This window comes from Sinocyclocheilus rhinocerous, unplaced genomic scaffold, assembly GCF_001515625.1.
Source record: "Sinocyclocheilus rhinocerous isolate Xijiao unplaced genomic scaffold, SAMN03320098_v1.1 scaffold3629, whole genome shotgun sequence".
Classification (NCBI taxonomy): Eukaryota; Metazoa; Chordata; class Actinopteri; order Cypriniformes; family Cyprinidae; genus Sinocyclocheilus; species Sinocyclocheilus rhinocerous.
Genome location: NW_015623503.1, coordinates 234,936 through 244,974, shown reverse-complemented (window position 1 = coordinate 244,974; position 10,039 = coordinate 234,936). Strand labels below are relative to the sequence as shown.

The following is a 10,039-nucleotide window of genomic DNA, read 5'->3' as shown; positions in this document are numbered from 1 at the left end:
CTGAGATGCTGTTTGGACGTCCTCCAGACCACAGATTCACATTTGAGGTTGTGTGGCGTAACAGGCCCATCAGGGAAACACCGATCCGTCCTGGCAACTAGCATTTAATCACAATGTTCTCTGCTATTTACACTTTGGAGCGAATCAGCGTTTCATGTAACGTGCAACTCCCTGCCAAATCTGCGAAACCTCAAATCCGATGCACAGTCTGAGGCTTCATGATTAAAGTACAACAAGAGCCAATCGGTTTGAGACAAAGTGCATCTAATGGAAATGCATTTCTACGATGCTGGAAGACGCAACCTTTACAAGCACATAAACCAGCAGTTCAGCTCTGGGCATCTGTGGTATCAATGATCACAGAAAATCAACAATCAATAATGTTTACACTGCAGCACTTACAGCTGATTTTCTGGAGGGTTTAAATGTCAAGATGTGAAGCTCATATTGTTGTTAAAGTGGTTATTTTAATTATTTTGTATATAAAATGTGTTATGTGAGCTGTCTAAATTGTATGTCATAGCCTATTTATATACTAATGATAATAAATCTGCATGGAATGGAAAGGCAAAGTGCCTGTTTAAACAGTTTGAAGTGTAATGCATTTGAATATTTACTAGTTAGCGATGCTAATGTAGCATGTTTGGACCGGTCACCCTCACACACATAAAGACCACACGACCACTCGTTGATGAGATTCAGCAATTTATTTTACTCAATCTGTAACAAGGAGAAATAATCAGTGGATCAACAGGCGACAGCTTCTCCCTCTCTGGCACACAGAGTCATTCACGGGGAGAACAGAGTAGTACATGTGCTCATTAGCCTGGCACACAGGTAGACTGACATTATACAATAATGGAAAAGAATGAAATAAATGTAAATAAATTATACTGTTTACAATATGTCTCTTGTCTTTCTTACACATCACATTAATATTCCTATTAATACATTACAATAATTATTTTACAATATTACATTAGATATAAAATCTATTACATTATTAACTTATGCATTAATTCAAGTATTTATACATTAAAACATACTATAGTGAAATAAAACAAAATTATAATACCATTTGTATGAATAAATCAGTATTCCTATACGTTACATAATGAAATTAATCAGTCAATATGTTTAGCCTACCACTGATATATGGTATCGATTTACATGTAGAACGACAAAATAAATCAAAATCAATTAAAATATTTATTTAATTCAACAAATGCATGGAGAAAGTAGTTAATATTATCATATTAATGCACCGTAAAATAAACAATATCACGGTTATTAATATTATTGAATGATTTCCAGCTTTGTTTAGCAGTCAGAAAAATGTACCTAAAACACTCTAGATGGAAACTTTATTTGAATTATTTGAACCAAAACCTTTTATTTGACATCTTTACTCCCAGTACATCAACATCTAATAATGTTCATTACACAGTTTAAGCATTTATAAGTCAAACAATCTATATTTCATAACTACAATTACAGTAACTCTAAAGTCACAGATACAAAAAAATATGAGACTTGTAGCTTCCAGTTACAATGCTCATTTACATGTTAAATTAACTTTGTTTAAAATGTCTTAAAAGCTAACAGTCCCACTTATGATCACATTATAAATTATATTCCCATCACCATACAGAATATTATTAAACACGCATGACTACTAGTGTTCTGGCAGTCTGCTGTTAACTTATCAACTGTCTAAGAAACTAAGAGGTGGTTTTCTGTCTTAATTAGGCTACTTATAAACATTTTCCAGACCATTCATGTTGGGTGGAACCATTGTTGTGGTGGAGCCGGAGCTTCTTGGATCATCAGAGAAATGACCAGCAAGGTCCTTGTGAATGTGGTAGTAATACAGGAAGAGGAAAAACCCTGAAAAAAGGATCAGAAAAAGATTTCAACTGCTTTTATAACCCATTATAATCAAGTATTTTTAAAAGAATTAAAAATATATATATTAAATTAACAATAATAAAATATTTCATTCAGATATTTAATTCAAATAATTTGCTGAAGTCTGTAGGAAACCTATAAGTGTTCTATTAAACCACATGTATTGATGCATGTGATTGTTGCTCACCCTGTAATGAGTTCAGCACAGTGAATATGTAATATGAGGGAATGCGCATCGGTCCATAACTGAAGAAAGCCACAGACCACGTCAGACCGAAGAGCAGGAACAAACTCAACACCATCATCAGCTGCTTTCTGAACGTCTTTCTCTTGCTGTCAATTGCTCTTAGGCGTCTGGCCTGGACAATCCTAGTTAAGATAGTGATGAAGATTCCTGTCGTGAAGATGAAAACTAAAGCGTAGTAGCCGATGTTCACTGCGTAGTGAATGAAGGGATTTGTAATCCAGCACCTGTGATTAAAAAAGAATGAAATTTAATTAAGAAGAAAATCAGAAGACATGCGTAAATATACATGTACATTTAAATTTTACAAAACTTACATTAGCGAAATTTTTCCAGACGTTGTTTTTAGGATCAGTGTTTTATATTCTCCTACAGAAGCAATAGCTATGACTATTGGAGCGGGAAACGCTGAAAACACACAGAGACAAAAGGGTTATTATAGTTAAAAAACTAAACCTAAAAACATAAAAAATTAATGAACAAATGAATAAGTAATTTTTGTTACTGAAAAATACTTTAACTTCATATGCTAAAATAACAAAAAATAAAAATAAAACTAAAACTAAAATAAAAAATTATAAAAACTATATAGACATATTTACCACAAAAAAAAAAAAAGACAAAAACTGTATTTAGAAATACTAAAACTTCCTCAAAAAATACTACAACTTTAAAATTTAAATGAAAACTAATTAAATTGATTCAACATATCAATAAAAACTATTAGTATCTTAATGATACTACAATAAGTGTTCAGATGCTCTTAAAGGAACAGTTCAAGAAAAGGACACAATCACCATAAAATTATCATGACAGTAGTTTAATATATTTTCAACTCATGTGCAATATATTTTCTTTTTCGGTGGAACTTACAATTGGACTAGATGGTTTGAAACAGGTTTATTTTAATAGGTCTTTTGTTGCTCTAACTCACCCCAGCCCAACACAGTGATCTTCCTCATGTAGTTTGTGATGGTGACGTTCTGTCTGATGAGCCATAAGTACATATGAAGAGCTTGAATGAAGAACCAGGTGAATGAGGCCAGCATGGAGTAATGCAGCACCAGTGCTATGAAGACGCACGCAGCGTTGTCTTCTGTGTTAGCGACGCTCTCGTTTGACAAAAACGAGGTATTCAGTAGACACAAAGCCACAAACATGTTCATCAAGATCTTCGTGGCCTGATTTGATTTGGCTTTCCTATTAAAACATACAAAAAACTGTGTTTGCAACATAAACTAATCCTGAAATACCAGCACTAAACTATATGTTATAATTTAAGATACTCTACCGTAGCAGGAAATGCATGAATAAAGCGACAGCCATAAAAAACATGGAGATGCCGCAGCCGATAGACGTGATAAAAGTCAGTGGTTCCAGATCCGGCATTGTGTTGTTTTCATCTGGCGGAGACTGAAGGATCAAAGAAAACAGAACGGAACACGTTTTTAGCAAGTATAAGATATTGCTAGCAATTTTTAAAAGTTTCTTTTGTTATCTTTTATGCATTCACTAGCATATAGATGTGGACTAAAAGACTCCAATATTGATTTAATGGGATCTTTAAATGAAACATGAATTATGAAAGCATAAGTTCTTCTATTCTGAGATAGGCCTGTCACGATAATTAAATAACTGTCTGATGGCGGTTACTTCATCTAACCGCGGTCATTTCAGACAACCGCGATTATTGTGCTCCTTTAGCAGCCACAAGAATGTGTACTTCTGAGTATATGGAGCAGCGGTATTGCTCATTTGCCAGCATTGACAATTTAAACCTGAAATGACTGGTTGAGTACAAACAACAGTTCATTTTCATTAGTTATTTTGCCTACGGGTCGTTAGATCTAGTATTCTGCCCACTTTTAAATCAGACACAGAGATAAAGCATTGCGGTAAGATTGCATTTATTTAAATGAATTACTGAGAGAGAGAGAACAGGAGAGAGAGATTATGCGTCTCTCCACTAATAGTGAAATTGTTTATAACTTATAAAACAGTGATGTTTCCATCTTGTTGCTGAGAAATATAATGTTGCTTTTCTCAAGCAGTTTTATTTCTAAAAGTCATGGAGCAGTGTTGACAACAAGTTTCTGTGTGCGCTGCTCAGATGTCTGTGTTCGAGTGACTGTCTGTAGCTGTGTGTGTGAGCTTCAGTGAAGCCGGCGCACTCCTTCAAAAAGGTGATTAAATTGACTTAGGATGGAACACACTAAGAACGGACGCAGAGAGGAGAGAATAGACGCGATAGCAGAAAATACTGTACAGGCACAGCAAGCTCACTGTTCACGATTCTCGAAATATTAGAAGAAAAATATAAATATTGGGGTGGAGGTTTATATGAATGTATCTTTGAAGGGTACGGACTGTTTTCAGAAACATTTCAATGTTATTTTGTCCCTGTATAATGCATATTAAAGTAGCGTTTGAAAGCGCAGCGCTGCTTGCGGTAATCAAAGAAACGCTGTATCGCTGCTGTTCCTTAAGCGCCACCTGCTGTCAGAGAGTGAATTTGCGTTCTCTGCTGTTTTTGCTTCATGCAGATGTTTTTTGGAATTATACAATAAAATTTAAATCAAAAACTGCTCATGCTACATCTGTTAGTATCGTGATTAAAATGCAGTGGTTGCCTCTAATTTCATATATATATATATATATATATATATATAATTCAGTATTTAAAGGTGCAAACAACAACTCACAAAGCATTCAATTAATCACAATCCTTTGTAACAATTATTTAATGAACAATGTGCATAAAAAGTGTATGACAAAGCCATAAAACAGACAATTAATCGTCATAATAATCATAATCGTCAATGCCCTAAAACAGACAATCGCCATAATCGCAATTATTTCTTAGACAATTAATCTTCTGCCAAATTTCATAATCGTGACAGCCCTACTCTGAGAAGCTTCTCACCATCAGCACTGCAAAGAATGTCAGATGTGAGCAGGAGCACTTTATGGTGGTGTTGTCAATTTCTGTCTCACAGCCGGACGTCGTCCAATTAAGTTCTCCTTCAAAGAAAAGAGAGCAAATTATAATTATATAAAATAAACTGGGTTTTTTGGTTGAAACTGATCAGTAAAGCCATAAATTATTTTACCTTTGCCATCCCAAGAAACGCAGGATGCCTTACCAACCTGTAAGAACACATTTGATTTTTATTTTGCTTTCACAGTGAATGTATGTAAAAATAAGTTTAGCATCAAAACCTTTATTACCATATTTTTCAGTTTAATGAACATCTCAATATTGTCGGTAAGGTTGGAGATTTTGGTCCCCATCGTTATTCCATAAGTCTCATTGTTCAAAACAGTGTAAATATTAGTTTCATTCTAAATCAGAAACCATTAATGATTATTAAAGGTGTTAACTAATCATGAAATAATGAAGAGATATCCTTAACTACAACTGGAGTCATATGGATTCACGCATGAATAACGGCAGCCTTAACTACATGTTTGATAGTTAATGCATTAATTAACATTTATGGGTAAACGAAATCAAACAGCCTCTTTAAGAAGGAATAAGAGATACTCCTGACTTTGAAATGAATTTCAATATTTTAATATCATAATTTGAGCTTTTGACATCTTCAGCATTGTCATAATCATTACTGGGTGGCAAAGGATTAACGTGATCCTCCTCATCAAGCGTAGAAAATACTAAATACACTAATAACTGATCTTGTCTGTTTTGTGTTGTTCTCCTTCTCTTTAAACTCACCCTACTGTGACTTATATGCAGCTAAATAAATAAATACAAACTCAAAACCCACAAAGAATATTTGTAGAATGATTTCTAAAGAAATGGCCAATCAAGAAACATGCAGGTAAGGTCAGAACATTTGCTGGGTGTCAGTACAGTTCACTCTCCATCCAGACACAAGCAGGCCGTCATGATCCTGTACCTCCGCTCTCTGACTTCTCGAAAAGCCATCGGGCTCAATACTCACTGTGTTAGTACATGTGTAGTTGATAGAAAGTATAAAATAAATCATGAGCTGAGTTTAGTAAGTAGTCAACTAACAGTTAATTAATTATGATTGGGCCCCCTCAAGTAAAGTCATGTCAAAATAATGCATTAACAAGCCATGAGTTGATTTTAATTTATGGGTAGTTAATAATGAGTTAGTAATGATGGGCCCCTCAAAGTAAAGTCATGACACAATGACACATTAACAAATCATCAAATAAAATACCATAAAACATGCAGTAAGAGTCATATTTATTCCTTTAAACCACCAGTACAACAAACACATATAAAGGTTATTTATTTACATCATTAAACATAACGTATATTGACTCAAAAGAAAGCCCAAACATACCTGAAGACACACATGAGTTCAAATATGGCTCGTCCAAATTAAGCTAACTAAAGCATACGACAAACACATTGCTGTTAATTACTCTACATACCTACATAGCTGCATATAAGTCACAGTAGGGTGAGTTTAAAGGGAATGAGAAGAACACAAAACAGACAAGATCAGTTATTAGTGTATTTAGTATTTTCTACGCTTGATGAGGAGGATCACGTTAATCCTTTGCCACCCAGTAATGATTTTGACAATGCTGTAGATGTCAAAAGCTCAAATTATGATATTAAAATATTGAAATTCATTTCAAAGTCAAGAGTATCTCTTATTCCTTCTTAAAGAGGCTGTTTGATTTAGTTTACCCATAAATGTTAATTAATGCATTAACTATCAAACATGTAGTTAAGGCTGCCGTTATTCATGCGTGAATCCATATGACTCCAGTTGTAGTTAAGGATATCTCTTCATTATTTCATGATTAGTTAACACCTTTAATAATCATTAGTATATGGTGAATTAAGTATTAATTTAGGCATTAGTACATGCTTATTCATGTGCCCTTATTGTAAAGTGTTACCCTTCAAGCCATCTCGGGTATTTTCATAATAATTAAGTATATTTATAATCCACTGCTAATCGACATGGCCTTTATTAAAGTATAGAATATATTTTCTTTCTCATTCTGTGATAAGAAGCCCAATCAGATCACTAAAGGAAGTTATTTCAAATATTAAATAATATTTCAATATCAAATAATATTTCAAATATTCGACTGATGTTGTGGAATAAAAACATGTTATAATGTTCTCTTTTGTTGGACAACAGTTTAAAAAACACTTCTCATTACAAGTCATTACAAGGGAAGATTTTCGTCTGATGCTTTTTCAAATGCCCGTTATAAGCGGGGAGGCGTTTCCTCATCTCAGCGCGTAGACTCAAGGGCACACAAACAGAGCCAATTCGGAGAGAAATAAAACACGCGGAAATTAAACGCATAACAAAAAAACTGCAATTCAAAAGCACTTATTGAACCGTAGATGCCATACCAAACTGTTCAATATCATATTCAGAATTGTGACATCCCTAATGTTTATCACAATTCACATATGCATTATTGACATGGTCTAGTAATTAACGTATAGTGATATTTGTATTTATTTACCTATACCATGGCCAAGAAAAAAAGAAATACCACATGGAATTTTCATTGTACATGATGCGAGAATATGCAGGAACAAAATCATTATAAGCAAGAACTGGAATATACAGAGTAATATTACACATGTGCTGAAAATAAAAAAAAAACTGAATAATGTTCTTATATTTAACTTGCATTACACAATGCACTATTATCTTTGAGGGGAATTTTAATGGTCAAATGATTGTAATCTAAGCTAGTTTACTGAGGCCCTAGTTGAGCTTAAATCTTAAAATGCAGACTTACTCTTGCATGTAGAGCGTTTGTATGTAGCATCTTTACATCTCTCTCCAGGATCAACAGCAGAGTTTTCCTTACAATCTCAAGAGACCATGAGAACACATAATGCAACATAATTCTTAAATCATACAGTATATGAAGTCAAAGCAATAAAACATCTGCTGCTTTGCACTAAATGTTTGCATGCTTATAATAGCACAGAAAACGGCTTTGTAATCAGTGTCGACTTTATGAAAATCAGCACACCACTATCCGTTGTCCATCAATCTGCAGCCCCAAAAAATAAAATGTGAACTAAATGTCTTCCCTGAATGTTAATTGAATGTTATTTAATGTCATCTGCTCTGCCATTCATTTATTTTCCACTGAAGTTACTCGTAAATTGTGTGCTTGCCTATTTCGGATGCCTTTGCAGGTGGCAGGTTTTAGTTAGTTCGGTTATTATTGTGTGAGTCTGGATGCAAGACGCTTTGCTTTCACTGGAAGTTTGACAACTACAGTCGTCACAAGTGCTTTCAGATAATAAATATGCAGTATCACACAGTCATGTTAGCAGTATATTTCACATCTACTTGGAACTGTTGAGCTACTTTCCTTCCAGAAACATTTATCTGTCGAATTGACTTGGATGTTGACTTTCATTTTGTCTGAGCCGGCTGAACAAAGAAAGACAACATTTAAGGCTATTAACAATGTATGACATGATATAAAACTCTGTATTAGATGTCAACATTTAGATGCCCACAGCCATAATCAAGTTTTCACTTGTTTTCTAATGGGCACCAAACAACATATTAATTGGCATTAATTTCTCTTCAAGTTGATGAAAGCAGTTTTTTTTAAAGCAACATACTTATCTGGCACGGAGCACAACAGATGATCATCATCCACAGCAAATTCTGCTTTTGTCGAGACATAATTCCCAGAGACAGCGGCCTGTTAGAGATGCAAGTGTTTAATTTTGTTTTCTTCAGACAGAGCCCATAAATCTTTAATCATTTTCTTATTACATTCTTGAGCTAAAGTCCACAGTCCAAGAGTTGAGAGAGTTTGATGCGTACACATATGAAACTATTTAAGAGACGCTGGACAATGACATACAGTTCATTTGCAAACATTCAAATTATTTTTATTTGGGCTTTACTGAGAATCTCATTATCTGCTTACATTCAAGTCCAGTTTATCAAGTCTTTGCTCACAGAAAACAATATAAATATAAACATATATTTAATAAAAGTAGAAACAATTTTAAGATGCTAATGAAAAAGTAACTTTCATTAATGGATTCCTGACATGGTTTAGATACAGAAAATGTCATGTTTTTACACTTTGTGTTTGTGCACCTTTCTGTACAGTAAGTGACATTTGCTTTGATATTTCGTGACGTAATGATTAACATTCACATATTTATAAGTGTGACTAAAGTGAATAAATGATTTTGGAGTCAGTCCATCATGATTAATAAAATTATATTACCTTTATTAGAATCATATGAGAAATACTGAGAAACATAACAGAGAATCATAAGCAGCATAAAACAATGATGGATTCTCTTATTCACACTGACAGTTTTTTGTTTTGTTTCCTGTAACCAGATATGTTTCACATCCGTGTGTGTGGATTTTAATGAGCTGTTATATCAAATAACCATGCAAATGTCTGAATCCACAAGCGTGCGGACATTACTGTCATCCTGAAGATGTAAATTAGTTTTCTAAATAAGGTTCAGTGTTTGAGTCGCTCTGACATGCACATGATCACACATGGATGATTATAATGCTCAATAAAACAACAGTAATATCAGATCATATCAGAGATTTAAAAGCACAATTCAATCCTTCTACAAGTATTTAATTACGATCAACAGATATTTGTCATTTGTTTTAAGTAATTTCAATAAAACTAACCCATTTTAGGGTCATGCTTGTCTAAGAGAAAGAAAGTCTGAGACAAAGAAAGCCTTCTGTCTTAATTATGCTAGTTATACATATTTTCTACAGCATTAATGCTTGATTGAGCGATGGTTTTGGTGGAGTCAGTGCTTTCTGGATCATCAGAGAAACAACCCGCAACGTCATTGTGAATGTGGCAGTAATACAGGAAGAGTAAAAACCCTGAAAGAAA

The 10,039-nt window shown here is 33.9% G+C and overlaps 2 protein-coding genes across 2 annotated transcripts in view; both read right to left on the bottom strand.

The window, feature by feature from the left end:
- Window positions 1–1,734: 1,734 nt before the first annotated feature.
- Window positions 1,735–5,488, bottom strand: LOC107706641 (adhesion G-protein coupled receptor G2-like; the record flags this gene model as incomplete). The annotated part of the gene is made up of 8 exons (XM_016510453.1): window positions 1,735–1,887; window positions 2,096–2,379; window positions 2,470–2,560; window positions 3,087–3,352; window positions 3,444–3,565; window positions 5,076–5,173; window positions 5,263–5,299; window positions 5,381–5,488. Coding segments are annotated over 8 exons (1,143 nt in total), but the record flags the coding sequence as incomplete, so codon positions are not given.
- A 4,404-nt stretch (window positions 5,489–9,892) lies between these two features.
- LOC107706471 (adhesion G-protein coupled receptor G2-like) overlaps window positions 9,893–10,039 on the bottom strand; it is a 6,921-nt gene continuing 6,774 nt past the window's right edge. Inside the window, exon 11 of the mRNA XM_016510228.1 lies at window positions 9,893–10,029. Within this exon, the coding sequence (XP_016365714.1) occupies window positions 9,893–10,029 (137 nt within the window). The remainder of the gene's footprint in view (window positions 10,030–10,039) is intronic.